We start from the raw sequence: 13,887 nt of genomic DNA on the forward strand, positions 1-13,887 counted from the left end.
AAAGACGAGTCTTCTTGCACTAGGGGGAGGGCGGCTGTATCGCAAACTCCGGGTTCGATAGTGGTTGCAAAGCATCGGCGGTTGCCATAGCCGTAGCGATAGTCGACTGAAATGTGTTATAATTGCCGATGGATCATAGTTGCTTGTGGCATTTTCCGGGCCATGAGCCGGCAGAGGATCCGACAATACACTATTGAACAAAGACAATGCAGCCTTTGCCCTGGCCTGTAATCCCTTCATGGGGTCTAAAAGCTGTCTTGAATCGCGGTCGTGATCTGCGCCTGGAAGTACAACCGGCCGAAGTCCGCTGCTGGACGACCCACTCAGAGGCATCTATGCAGGTCAAGATAAGTCAGCAAACAGTGATGTCGCATGCAACCATGCAACGCACCTCCTTTCTTCGAGAGTCATCCGGAGCCATGTGCGAGGTGGTCGCGTCCATCGGCACGGAAGTATCCCCTGGCGATCCGCTTAAAGTCATCTGCATAGGGTGGGGTAAGTCAGCGAGCAGCGACGTCGCACGCAACCACGCAACGCACCTCCTTGCTTCGAGGGCCATCCGGAGCCGTGTGCGGGATGGTCGCGTCCATCGGCACGGAAGGACCGCCTGGCGATCCGCTCGAAGTCGTCTGCATAGGGCAGGGTAAGTCAGCGAGCGGCGATGTCGCACGCAACCACGCAACGCACCTCCTTGCTTCGAGGGCCATCCGGAGCCGTGCGCGGGATGGTCGCGTCCATCGGCACGGAAGGACCGCCTGGCGATCCGTTCGAAGTCGTCTGTATAGGGCGGGGTAAATCAGCGAGCGGCGACGTCTCACGCAACCACGCAACGCACCTCACTACCTCCTATCACTTCCGGGACATCGCGCGAGTTGCCTTGGAGGTTTTCCTGCGAGTCATCCCGTGCATCGTCTGGAGCCTTCTCCTGCCCCTCATCAACGTCAACCTGATACTCCTGTCAGAATTGAACGAAACTGACGTGGCATAACCAACCTGACAGACGCCTGACATATCCCTGGCAGCACTCGCCGCCTTGGAGGAGCTCACACCGTTCCCAGCCTTTGCGTTTTTACGACGACCACTGCGAGCCTCTTTGGGCGCCTGCTGAGTATCCATTACTTTCTACAAGAGAATCAGCCAGTCGCAAGGACGGGGCCATAGCCAAATTACCTTTCTGGCACCCTTACCACCTTTCCTATTTCCCGCTCGCGAGGCGATTGACGGCGCCGTCTGCAATGACGCAGAAGCAGCCGCCGGGAGAGACTCGGAGGAGACAACGACGGCGGTCTCGGCCGAAGGTACGCCCCCACTAGCGGTTTCAGGAGGGACGGAGACCGCGTCGTTCTTCTACGTAATCTAATGAGCATGTAGAGGTCGACCCCTAAGATGCAGCACACACTGGCTTTCTCAGGCGAGAGGACCGAGCAGGACGCATTTCTTGAAGGGCCGGCCCAAGATCATCGATTTCTTTCGAGGCTCGAGACTGTCGATGCAACACGTCAACGATAGACAATATTGGCAGGTTTTGTACGCACTCCCTGTGTCCTCATTGCAAGTAGGTAACTCCAGTGGTATCGAGCGCTCAAGGGAGGAACGACCAAGGGGCAAAAAACAGCGGATTGACGACAAATTAAACATATCGGCGCCTCCTGAGTTGAGGGTGCAGACATCCAGGCTGTCGCATGGTTGACGCTGTGTGATCCGATGTTCAGATCAGGCACCGACCGTAAACAGGGTACCCAACGTCACAATGTTGAGCCGCATCTTGCAGCGCGAGACACCCGTCATAAACGTTGTGGTGCTATGGCGCGTAAGGCCTGTCCCCCATCCCAGCGTCCATGTCTAACACATCCGGGGCCAACTTGCCGAACGTAAACCGAGCTTGTAACCCTGGGTTTTGCAGTTGTAGCGTATCGCGAGCGCACCTCAGATGCTTTGTGACCGTGACGGCTCGATCGGTTTGGAGAATCAGAGCCGCCGAGCCCCGCTGTTGCATGTTCCTGTGACTCACGCAATCTTCCACCATCCCACTTCGAAACCATCAGACTCAAGCCGATGTCCGATGAAGACAGTGCGGTCACCTTAGCGCGTGTAGGGCATAATGAGCACCAACATCGTCCGTCCCAGCGTCAAATTCTCATGCGTCTTCCGCCCACTCGCTCGATGTTGAGGCACGAATATGCCATTGCTGAACCGGGTTCTGGCAGTTATGCCGCATCGCGAGTGATGCTGAGTCTGATCGGTCAGGACAACCGCAGCTGTCGAGCCCCGCTGTTGCACGTTCCAGTCGGTCAGGCAATCTTCCGCCATCACACTTTGAAACCATCAGTCTCAAGCCGATGTCCGACGAAGATAGCGCCGTCACCTTATCGCGAATAGAGCAGGATGAGTAGCACCATATCGTGCTACTCGTCCATCCCAGCGTCAAATTCTAATGCGTCTTCCGCCCACTCGCTCGATGTAATGCCAGGAATATGCCGTTGCTGAACCGGGTTCTGGTAGTTATGTCGCATTGCGAGTGATGCTGTGTCTGATTGGTTAGGACAACCACAACCGTCGATCCCTTGCTGTTGCATGCTCCTGTCGGTCAAGCAATCTTCCGCTATCGTAATTGCAAATCATCAATCTTAGCCGATATCCGACGAAGAAGACACCATCACCTTGCTGACGCGTAGGGGGACAAGAGCCCCACATCGCGTCCATCCTCCATCCAAGCTCCCATGCCCAACGAAGCTCCTAAGCCCTGCGCATCTCGTGTATACAAACCGTCCGATGGCGCTGACCCTACATTTGGTCCTTGGTACCATGTTGTGAGCCAAGCTGTCGAACTCACCGTGGCAAAAAATCTCCAGGCAATCCTTCCGTTACTTCGTACCAGGGAATGTTACTGACGAGTGCATAAGGTCGGCCGCTTAGTCGCTCTCCTACTGGAGCCAGACGAGAACGAGAATCTGTACGGGTGTCATACTGTCCTTATCCAGCATCTGCTGTTTGCCAAGAGGGAGAAAGACCTTTTCGGTACAATCCCCGCTACATGGCTCTTCTGGGTCATGATGGCCGCAAACATGGAAGTCAATATCATCGTGGGCTGGGTCCGTCTATCATTTGAATTCTATTGCCATTGGATCTCAATAATGGACAGCGAGTCGAATCACAGTTCACGTACTGTGATCGACGCTGGCGCGAAACCCTGGCCGTGGAAGATTTGCCAACGGACGACGCCGAGCTGGCCGATGCCTTAGACATCCTATCGAGGGCGCGGGGCGGCATTGAGAGTGAACGAGATGCGCTGGTACCCGCTCACCCATTCTTCCTGAAATGGGAGAATCGCACGCGTGAGGTTAGTGAGACATGTTCGACGTAGAATATGCTCACTAGTTTGTTGAAACACAGGCGCGCCTACTCCTCAAGCACTTGAAGAATCCGGAGCGTTATCGTGACATCTATAAAGCGAATCGTCTCAGCCTCCATTTTCACGTTAGGAACTTCCATCATCTTACTATCAATAGTAGAATGAGCCCTCAAGATTATCTACTTCGAGTCTTTTGCCACGGAAACTTGCATTCTTCGAAAGCCTCCGCGCTTCGTGATCCGGACCTTGCGGTATACTGTTGTTATAGCCATCGTTCGCGAGTATCCACTGATCCCTCGCCCAGGTCGCCGAGCTAGGACTTCATGACATCCATGTCGGATGGTACGGGCAACGGGCTGATCCCCGGTAGAATAAAGACGGCTGATATCATAGTATTAGTCGAGTTGAAAGATAATGACGGGAAAGCCCACCCTCGTACCTACAGAACATCAGGCTCGTACTTCATGCATATGAACCGTGCCGAGCTAGGATTTCATGACCTCCATGTCGGATGGTACGGACAACGGGCTGATCCCAGGTAGAATAAAGACGGCTGATATAATAGTATTAGTCGAGTTGAAAGACAATGACGGGAAAGCTCACCCTCGTACCTACAGAACATCAGGCTTGTACTTCATGCATATGAACCGTCTCGGTGCTCGGTGCATCTTGCAGCCGTTACGGATCGGTATCAGCGCTGTGTTGATCCTGAGTCGCGTCCACAAGAATACAATGAGGCTAGACGACGAGCGTCGCGCTTGACGCCATCGTTAGCGGAAGCTTTTGCCAACGAGGCGCGATCGTTTCGGCCAAATTTGGATGGTGCGCACCATCACGTGCTTCACATACAGGGAATTGCGGGCATCGTGTGCGATCAATACACAACATCTTCGGGGCCATGTACGATACTTCTAGCTGACGGGAATCACTCTAGCACTCCCAAAAAACCTTGGAGATATCTCGTACGTTGGTTTTCTTACGGGGTCCAACCGCTGTGCGGATCCACGTTATCCGTAATTCCGGAGAATGTTCTGAGCAGCATGAGAGTCTGTTATCCGCCATAGAATGCTATTAGTCTACTTCTGATATATTCTAGGATCTATCCCGATGGTCTATTGTGTGTATATATGCACGAGTGATCCATACGACCCGCGCATTCACTGAACGACCCACGCAGCGGCATCGCGTGTTGGTTCACGTACCGTCTTCGGAACACTCCATCGTAGTTGTACTTGCATAGGACATGCATACAAATGCATTCAAAAAGGCACGGACGGCCGGTAAAAGTTGCCCTGGACGTTTGGAGGACTAAGAACCCACCACTCAGATAATGTCAACGGCAGTATCATTGCTATCATATTCCAGGTTCTTCTATGTTAAGTAAGCTCCAACTCTATATGCCGATGGTTTTGAGGACGTAGAGTGAGCCCTAGATAGTAGTGGGAGTGAAAGCGGGATCATCGAAGTCACAGTAACACGCGCCGGAAGAATATATATTGGCAGCAAATCCCATCGGAGTTGATGGTTTCAAGATCAGAAAGACAACACCTACAAGCCTATATGTGTCCGAAGCAAAAACTCGAAGAGTATGAGGTATTTGAAAAAGGACGTCCGCACAAGGTGTTTCCCCACACAGGATGTCAGAGCAGTGCAATGTGGCTGGTTTTCGAACCTCCTTCCTCATGACTTTGCTTTTGCTGCCGAGGCTCACCTCTTCCTCTCTTGTGTTTATTGCTCTAAGACTATTCAGGTAACTAGGAAGTAGCGTGTACCGTCATATGGGTCATAAATCTCCGCCAATTAATGAGCAGAGCCCGGAACATGCCCGGATGTGTTAGTGTGTCAACGCATGTCTTGGCGACTGAGTGCGATTTGTTCCCTCCTTCTGCGCCAAATTGGAATGTCGGCGAGCTAAGGTCGAAACGATCGTATGGCCTGAAGATCTACTTATTGCATGTGGTGCCGAATTGTATAAATCGGAGCATGTACGTGCGGGTGCCTACTACGCCCTTGGACAACCGCATGAATTTTCTCGACGTTGTCATCCATTCCACCTAACCCGTGCGCGCAAATAGAATACAAGATAATCTATGCAGTCGGCTATGGTGTGCAACAAGATGGAGGGCGGACGCCAGTTTTGAGTAAACCGCCGCATGTGCGAGCAAACGATCGCCGATACATATATGTAGCGGCATGTGTATTCCTGGTGTCACACTTGCGTCAAATACACATGCATGGGTAAAACACGAGATGACATTTGCGACGCGCTACATTATGTGCGACAAGATGGAGGGCTGGCGCCAGATTGAGTAAACCGCCGCATGCGCGAGCGAACGATCCGGCGCCAGGCCAGTTTACCGCTACATGTGCAAGCGAACAGTTACTATGCGCGCCATACATGGCGTTGGTGTCATGCTTACACCAGATACGCATGCATAGGTACGTTACGAAAAGACATTTGTAGCACGTATTGCAGAATGGTAGCATGGATTGTCCATCGCGGCTCCAATAGGAACTCTCAGAGCGACGTCGAAGCTGACTACTGCCAAGGGTGAGCGGCAGAGAGACTCATACACCAAGGGACAACTCACCATGCTCCACCGAGCCCGTGCTGCTTGGTATATACGGCCTGATCTTTGGCAATACGACGTACATCTCTGCGGGTAAAGCCCATCATCACTCACGATTAAAACATCACATTAGCAAAGAAAAGACTCGCCATGCTCGGACGAGCCCGTGTCGAAGGGAGATGTGCAGGAAGTAGATTCGGCATGCTCGGACGAGCCCGTGTCGAGTTATATATGCACCACTGATCTGCGATCACGCGTACCAGACAGCCCGAAACACCGAGCGACGTCGACAATGACGAGTACAAGGATCGGAGTCACTATCTGCAGGTAGGAGACAACTTACCATGCTCCGCCAAGCCCGCCCTGCTGGGTATATATGGCCTGATCTTTGGCAATACAACGTACATATCTGCGGGTAAAGTGCATTATCACTCACAATTAAAACATCACATCAACAAAGAAAAGACTCGCCATGCTCGGATGAGTTCGTGTCAAAGGGATATATGCGCGCTGATCTTCGATCATGCATACGAGACAGCGCGGAATGCCTAGCAACGTCGGCGCTGACGGGTACAAGGATGGGAGTCACTAGCTGCGCGTACGGGCATCATCGAAACTATTTCTACGGCAGAAGGGCATCATTCGTCAAGGCAAAAGGTCGCATACGCAAAAAAAGACTTACTATGCTCGGATGGGCCCGTGTCGAAGGATATATGCACGCTGATCTGCGACCACGCGTACCAGAAAGCCCAGAACAGCGAGCGACGTTGACGGTGATGGGCACAAGTATGTTGCGGATACGCGTCGGCGTGTTGAGGTCGGGTGTTCGAAGACAAACTCGACTAGCGCCGTGGCTTCCTTGCGCACTTGGTGAGCACTGGCGTTAGAACACCATGATGCTGTAAAACTCATATTATATCAGCACTAAAACGAGGTTGCTGTAAAAGCGGCTCACATTTGTTGGCGCATGATACTAGCGACGGCCAATGGCAATGATGGTGTAGTCGTAGTTGAGACGAAAGCACAGAAATCGCGCGCAAAGCTGATAACGGCGTCACGTGTTGGGTAGGCTGAAGATCAACAAGTCAATCTCCCATGCACAGAAATCGCGCGCAAAGCTGATAACGGTGTCACGTGTTGGGTAGGCTGAAGATCAACAAGTCCATAATATCTCCCACGCAGGTTTCTCTCTCTCGACGTCGTTCGACTTCCAGCCGTGCCCTCCAATCAGTGAGTAGATCCTTGCTCTCAGATGCCATATCTCCTTACATACTTTCCTTTCACTTAGTCTATGTTACTTGTCCATAGTCATGCAGATGGTCCTGCCCGCGGTGTCTCCTCCGTTCGGTGTGTTTCTATGATCTATAGCCTCTAATTTGAATGTTGACATTTGAAACGCGCATGAGCAGGCAAACGTCTTGAAGACTAGTCAATGAATCACCGGGAGTGTAAGTCAAACCCACCATCGCCTATCATTTCGGGTGCATCGTGCGTATTCCGTATGCTAAGATGCTAATGGTTTACTGAGTATTGCAGATGCAGGTGTGGTAGTTTGGAGCAAGCCCACCGTGTCCGTCGAGCAAGCCATTCGTGACCGTCGAGCAAGCCATCCGCGTCCGTCGAGGAAGCCGCCTTGCCCGCGTCTGTCGAGCAAACCGTCGAGCAAGCCGCCTGTCCTGCCCACGTCTGTCGAGGAAGCCATCCGCGTCCGTCGAGCAAGCCGTTCGCGTCCGTCGAGCAAGCCTCCTGCCTGCGTCCGTCGAGCAAGCCATCCGCGTCCGTCGAGCAAGCCGCCCGCCCACGTCTGTCGAGCAAACCGTTTGCGTCTGTCGAGCAAGCCACCCGCGTCCGTCGTCCGTCGAGGAAGCCTCCTGCCCGCGTCTGTCGAGGAAGCCATCCGCGTCCGTCGAGCAAGCCACCCGCGTCCGTCAAGGAAGCCTCCGGCCCGCGTCTGTCGAGGAAGCCTCCGGCCCGCGTCTGTCGAGGAAGCCTCCTGCCCGCGTCTGTCGAGGAAGCCATCCGTGTCCGTCGAGCAAGCCATCCGCGTCCGTCGAGCAAGCCGCCCGCCTGCGTCCGTCGAGCAAACCGCCTGCGTCCGTCGAGCAAACCGCCTGCGTCCGTCGAGCAAGCCGCCCGCGTCCGTCGAGCAAGCCATCCGCGTCCGTCGAGCAAGCCGCCCGCCCACGTCTGTCGAGCAAACCGCCTGCGTCTGTCGAGCAAGCCACCCGCGTCCGTCGAGGAAGCCTCCTGCCCGCGTCCGTCGAGCAAGCCGCCACGCGCATCCGTCGGGCACGTCGCATATCACCCCAAGTGCCGTGTAATCCGAGGCAGAACGCACCCATGAGCTTGGTGGGTGTACGCAGACTCCATGATGGCCATCGGCGTCATGCTCCCTCTGTCGGAGCTCGCTGAGGATGTGGGCTGGAGCAGATGCGGCACTCGCTAGACCGGCGGCGAGGACTTGTGGCGAGGCGAGGAGCTCAGCGCGGATCATCTTCCCGAGCGTGTGATCTTGCTTGACAATCTTGATCATGGCCGCGTTTGGGATCTTGGTGTTCTTGAGCGACCGTGAAACAAAATGCCCGCGTCCGTCGGTCATCGCGTCTGTCAGACAGGCTGCCCGCCCCTGCTCACCATCACGCGCGTCCCTGCAGCCATGTAAAGCATGACACCTATCCGAGAGATCTAACCATGATAATCATCCCAATATTGAGTCGCCTGGTGTAGGTTTTCGCTGAAATATATATGTTTTATTGTGTGCTACAATGGCGCGATGCACTGCCCACTCGATACAAAGCGATATACCGAATGCTGGGTGATGGGTTGTGGAAATTTTTACCGGCGCGTTGCACGCTTGCAATACGAGTGTAACGGAGTAATCCGTAGCTTACAGTGTCCCCAGCTGTGGCCGCGTGCCACAGCCACCGTCGACCAGCTAGTTGTGAGCGAACACTTCATAATTATGAAGCTTCCTAGGGCTTTCGTGCGGTCGACTCGTACCGACACGACAGTGAGAAACTTAGACGAAGGACCGTCGATATCCAAAAGAGGAAAGCTTGCCACGTCGAGATCGGACCTTCCACCACCCGTTGCGCAGCTCCCACTTCGTCGTTCTCTGGTGCAAACTGGATACTATCGTGGATCAACCAGCCTTGCGTACGAAGAGCTTTCTCTTGACCTCCTTAACGGTAGCGATACACCCCACCACGACAATTTGGCAGCCTTGCCACCCACGTCCGATACTCCATTACCGACCACCTCGGATGCTGTCCCAAGCTCTCCATTCGCTGCCCGTTCGCCATTCTCAAGCCCAGCAGCGAACCGATTCTCGTCTCCATTGCATTATCCCGGTCTGGATGACGCTGGCCAGGCCACTGATTACCAGGCACAATACACGCGGAAGAAGGCTAATCAATGGCGCCGCTGGCAAACGGAGACCATTCCGGATCTCATAGGACCTTATGAGACGTACATATGGGCCACCTCCCATATGACAGACGACCCACCGTGTCTGCTGGAGTGCAGCTGCAACGAACTGGGAAGAAAATTGAAGGTCTTGGCTGTGTTCTGCCAACGTGAGCCTGCTTTTCATTTTGCTCTACAGTAGGCTCACAGATTGCAACAGGTTTGGAGTCCATCGAACTCTCCATATGTTCATGCAGGTCAGCTGCCCGTCAACTTCTAGCACGCGGCTTATTCCCCTGCGCTCCTCAATCACCATCTCTTGCCTTCGACCTGAACATGCTTGAGCTCGTGGCCATGTTATTTTTGAATACCGCGCCGAACGTAACGGCTTGGGCGGCTACTCTCGAAACGTTCTTGGGTGTCCGGAAATACCACCTGCGTACTAAGGTAAGTTGTCTTGGGCATAATGTTGATTCATGCGTTCGATGATACGTCCCATGGCAGGATTCCTTACGGAGGCGCTTCGGCAATGCGCTCAGCTGGTTCATCTACCTCAGAGACTGCGTGAAAGAGAAAACGTTCACGGCAATAGAAGACGCTCGGAAAGCTATCGTCTCACAGGCAGAACTGCGGCATCTCGACGAAGGGCTCAGAAAGAATGGCAAGTTGAGGGGAGAGTCATGGAGACCGTGTCAACTAATCCCTCGTCGTTCATAGCCGATGCAGAGCTTGCGCCAACAACCACCGAGCTGAACGGCGGGCGTAGCTTGCAGCCAGCATCGACGCCGCAGAATGATGAGAGTCACAAAGAGGCAGGCGAGTCCAGAGGTGGGTGGTCGAGTGCAAGGCAGCTAATCTCCGCGTTGTCGTTCGCAGCCGATGTGCAGGCTACACCAACACGAACGCCCGCCGATCCAAATCACATGCGTAGCTCGCGATCTGCATCGACGCGTCAGGAGGATGAAGGTTTTCAAGAGGAAGGTGAGTTCAGGCTCGGATGAGTCATTGCGAGGTGACTAATCTCAACTTTGTTGTTTGCAGCCGATCCGCAGGCGACGCCAAGGCGAGCACCCGCCAAGCCGGATGGCAGGCAACGCTCGCCTTCAACGTCCTTTAGCTCATACCTTCGCTCTCGATGCTTGCTTTGCTTCGGCCCAAACCCCCAAGCGAGCTTCGACGACATGTGAGTCCCGTGTTGCCTCACTTCGGCGGGTTCTGATCATAGCAATAGGCCCGACGTGATCGTTTGCCTGGACGCCTGCTTCACGCAGAAGCGATGTGCGACGACAGGCAGGGATCCCTCCAGGCGGCATCCTGCTTCAGTGTTTTTGCCCGAGGCCGAGGTTTTGGCTATGGAGAAGGAAGTGGCCGATAAAAGGAAACACCAGTCGGGACGCGCCGCCAAATCTGGTAAGAACGGATCACGTTCAGCTGCGAAAAATGCATCTGAAATACCAGATGGCACAGCGTTACAGTCTCCTCGAAAGCGAAAAGGTCATGCGGCTCCACATGCATCGATTTATGAGGACGAGGACCAAGAGGATCGTTGTGACGGTCCCCTCAAAGTTCCAAACTCGGTGCTCGATGGCTGTGAGGCATCCTTCAAGGCCGCCGATGAGTCGCGGGAGAAGGCGAGCACGAGGTTCTTCGACGATACCGCGCTCATGGCCCTCATGTGCCGCCACGACCGAGTGCTCTGGTTGGCCAACATGACGAGCGCCGGCGAACGTCAACACTACGCCATCGCGCTTCTGGATCGCTTTTTCCGCCATATCCCGGCCTCCACGACTGTCGGGGTGCTATACGATATCGGCTGCCAGCTCCAGCGCAGCTGCTACAAGTGGGACTTGCTCCCCGCATACCGCGACAGGATCACGTTCGGGATTTCAGTGTTCCACGCTTACGGCCACCAATGGCCGTGTCAAGTCGTATATCACCCTCGCAAGTGTCGAGGCTTTGGGCTGTCGGATGGTGAAAGCTGTGAACGGTTTTGGAGCGCAATTGATCATCTAGTCCCAGGACTTCGTGTTAGCGGTGTTCGTAATGCTCTCGTCGTGTGCTGGCCGTAGTTAATTTGGTTTCTCCAGTTCTTCCAACGACTCTACGTCATTGACAGTCAAGTGCATCATCTGGACGCTTGTCAGCGTTGTGCGCTCGGAGATTGGCTCGCGAAAAAGGACTATGCTCGCTGCATGAGGATGATCGCAGCTGAACGCGGGCTCGCGGACTGCAATATTCCTATGGAAACGCTTCGAGCCGAATGGGAAGCTCAACAGGTCGCTCAGACAAAACCCATCGCGAGTTCGTTCCCATGTCTAGTATCGTGTTCGATTGCTCAAACAATGATCGTAGAATTATCGAAGGATGCCGGGACGAAGACTATCGACTCTATCTTGTTGCTGGAAGATCAGCTGCGAATCTTCGAGAAGACTATAACTGAACTCGAGCGGAAGGTCATGGCTGGGCAAGGAGACGCGAATTCGATACCCTACCGAGACGAACTCTACGAGGACCGAAATCGCGCAACGAGAAGGAAGCGTAATCTCGAGAAGGCGTTGGACTTGCGTACTCGGCGAAAGCTTGAAACACTCCGTGGCAGCAAGTACTTGACGCATCGGATGAACGCGTTGGCTCTCAAAACACGAATTCGGGACCGACTGCGGCAACGTAAATTCGAGTTTACGCAAGTGGAACGGTCATTCCGTTCGCATTCGTCGAGTGAGTAGTGAATACAAAGTAATACCAACATTTTTTAACCTAGAACCATCAGCCGCGGACAAGAAGCTCGTTTCGCATACAGAACTCGCCGTTCACAGGCGCGAGCCCGGGATTCAAGCTCTCGCACGAAAATATAACGGACTTTGCTCGGATATGGCGAAGTTCATTCAGAAACGGCAAGCGCCAGCAAGAGCCATTGCGCCCGCGCCAATCGTACTCGAGTCGTTGTGGAGGCTTGATGTAGACGACGATATCTGGCAAGATACCGGCCTTGTTGACGATGACGAAGAGGACGGGATGCCGCCGAGATGGCTCGCGGATGAGAAGGTCAGAGCAGGAATCCGGCATATGCTGGAAGCAGACCGGTGCCGGGAAGAGGCTCGCCGTATATCGAAGGAACGAACGACGATGCAACTTTGGCTACAAGAGGAATGGTCGGCCGTGAATTACGCGCTGAGTCGTTCGGGTGAGCAGTCCTCTATCAACGTTGCAAGAGGTGTCCTTACGACATGATAGTTGAAGACCGCGGCCTGGAGTATCAACTGTCGATTTACCGGGATGAGCTACTAACCCTAGCAGTAACGTGGCGACGAGACGTGGCGACTATCCCTCCGACCGGCAACGTGGGCGAGTCCTGGGGTCCGACGGAGGACGAGATGTCCAATGCGATATGTCGAGAACTATTCCAGTCCTTGTCGCCACAACAACCACCAAGCGCCGCGATGGATGACGACGACGTTGTTGATCCGGATGACTACGTTGATGCGGAAGGGCGTGCCGTCATCTTGGAGGATGACAGGGCCGACATCACGAATTTCGCCGCACTCTGTGAGACGGTGGAAAGTCTGCGTCTCAACGTCGAGGAGATGTCGAACGAACCATGGAGAGACATGACGCCGTCGACTCCAGGGCTTTCCTTTGGATTGCCCAGCTCTAGCAGGTCTTCGCCGCTTCCCGCACTGATTGGTCCATTCACACCGAACTCGTCGCCGGGTGCCGGCCATCGGGGGCTATTCGCACGGTCATCCGTGCACGCCCAGCCTCCAAGTTTGGGATTCACGCCAGGGCTTTCATTAGACAACGATGATAGTCCGGCGACTCCGACTAAGCGAGCCAGACGTCGATGATGTCCCTTTTCTGGATATGTCTTCCGGGATGCATCCCACATAGCCCCTTACTTGGAGACGCCTCGGAAAGGACCGACATCCGTGTTCTGCTCCCTCCTAGCCGACCGACTTCGATGCTATGTATTGGCGGGCTATGCGCATACCTGATTGCCCCACACCGCGATCACGTAGCCGCACCGGACATAGCAGGTATATCCTCCTCAACCATGTCATCATCATCGTCTACCTCCTCTTCCTCCACCGTCGCTTCAACGTCTGCCGTCAAAGCTCCACCGCTCTCAGCTCCCGTCTCGACGTTCTCCTCACCATCACCATTTTCTTCATCCTCCTCCTCTTCCAGCGCTTCCGCCTCAGCTTGGGCCTGCGCCGCACTCGCAGCTTGCGCAATCGCAGCCTCCAACAGGCGGGTTTGCTCCTCCGAAAGACCGTAGGACGATAACGGAGCGGAAGACGTCGCAGCGATACCAGATGCGGAAGGACTGTCAGGGGGAAACGAGAGAGACATGTAGGCGGTTTTATCCTGTACAGCGCCGTTTTCTTGCGCTTGAAAAGGAGCGGGAGTTGTGGTGGTGGTGTTTGATGAACCGATATATATGCTACATAAACTACGGCTCAGTATGGATATAATATGTGGTTTACATGCAAATAAGACCGAATGAAGGGTGCATAAGCTGGGAGTTAGTATGGATATAAGTTTATGTATGAGTAAGACCAC

The 13,887-nt window shown here is 54.2% G+C and overlaps 5 protein-coding genes across 5 annotated transcripts; 2 read left to right on the forward strand and 3 right to left on the reverse strand.

The window, feature by feature from the left end:
- Nucleotides 1-245: 245 nt before the first annotated feature.
- PUNSTDRAFT_139550 (uncharacterized protein) lies at nucleotides 246-1,550 on the reverse strand (the record flags this gene model as incomplete). Its single annotated transcript, XM_007389265.1, has 10 exons — nucleotides 246-256; nucleotides 324-333; nucleotides 392-481; nucleotides 540-629; nucleotides 688-777; nucleotides 836-946; nucleotides 994-1,122; nucleotides 1,171-1,347; nucleotides 1,400-1,483; nucleotides 1,536-1,550. 10 exons carry the CDS (start codon nucleotides 1,548-1,550, stop codon nucleotides 246-248), a joined length of 807 nt encoding a protein of 268 aa, XP_007389327.1.
- A 1,170-nt stretch (nucleotides 1,551-2,720) lies between these two features.
- Nucleotides 2,721-3,722, forward strand: PUNSTDRAFT_48103 (uncharacterized protein; the record flags this gene model as incomplete). Its single annotated transcript, XM_007389266.1, has 4 exons — nucleotides 2,721-2,810; nucleotides 2,904-3,092; nucleotides 3,143-3,340; nucleotides 3,657-3,722. 4 exons carry the CDS (start codon nucleotides 2,721-2,723, stop codon nucleotides 3,720-3,722), a joined length of 543 nt encoding a protein of 180 aa, XP_007389328.1.
- A 3,704-nt stretch (nucleotides 3,723-7,426) lies between these two features.
- On the reverse strand, nucleotides 7,427-8,521 carry PUNSTDRAFT_139552 (uncharacterized protein; the record flags this gene model as incomplete). The annotated part of the gene is made up of 1 exon (XM_007389267.1): nucleotides 7,427-8,521. One exon carries the CDS (start codon nucleotides 8,519-8,521, stop codon nucleotides 7,427-7,429), a length of 1,095 nt encoding a protein of 364 aa, XP_007389329.1.
- Nucleotides 8,522-9,322: 801 nt separating this feature from the next.
- On the forward strand, nucleotides 9,323-12,716 carry PUNSTDRAFT_33210 (uncharacterized protein; the record flags this gene model as incomplete). The annotated part of the gene is made up of 10 exons (XM_007389268.1): nucleotides 9,323-9,497; nucleotides 9,548-9,774; nucleotides 9,832-10,016; nucleotides 10,391-10,510; nucleotides 10,559-10,691; nucleotides 10,803-11,363; nucleotides 11,415-11,628; nucleotides 11,680-12,045; nucleotides 12,098-12,511; nucleotides 12,562-12,716. Coding segments are annotated over 10 exons (2,550 nt in total), but the record flags the coding sequence as incomplete, so codon positions are not given.
- A 619-nt stretch (nucleotides 12,717-13,335) lies between these two features.
- PUNSTDRAFT_139554 (uncharacterized protein) lies at nucleotides 13,336-13,677 on the reverse strand (the record flags this gene model as incomplete). Its single annotated transcript, XM_007389269.1, has 1 exon — nucleotides 13,336-13,677. The coding sequence occupies one exon, from the start codon at nucleotides 13,675-13,677 to the stop codon at nucleotides 13,336-13,338; it is 342 nt and encodes a 113-aa protein (XP_007389331.1).
- Between the last annotated feature and the right edge of the window lie 210 nt (nucleotides 13,678-13,887).

The sequence above is a fragment of the Punctularia strigosozonata genome (assembly GCF_000264995.1).
Source record: "Punctularia strigosozonata HHB-11173 SS5 unplaced genomic scaffold PUNSTscaffold_28, whole genome shotgun sequence".
Classification (NCBI taxonomy): Eukaryota; Fungi; Basidiomycota; class Agaricomycetes; order Corticiales; family Punctulariaceae; genus Punctularia; species Punctularia strigosozonata.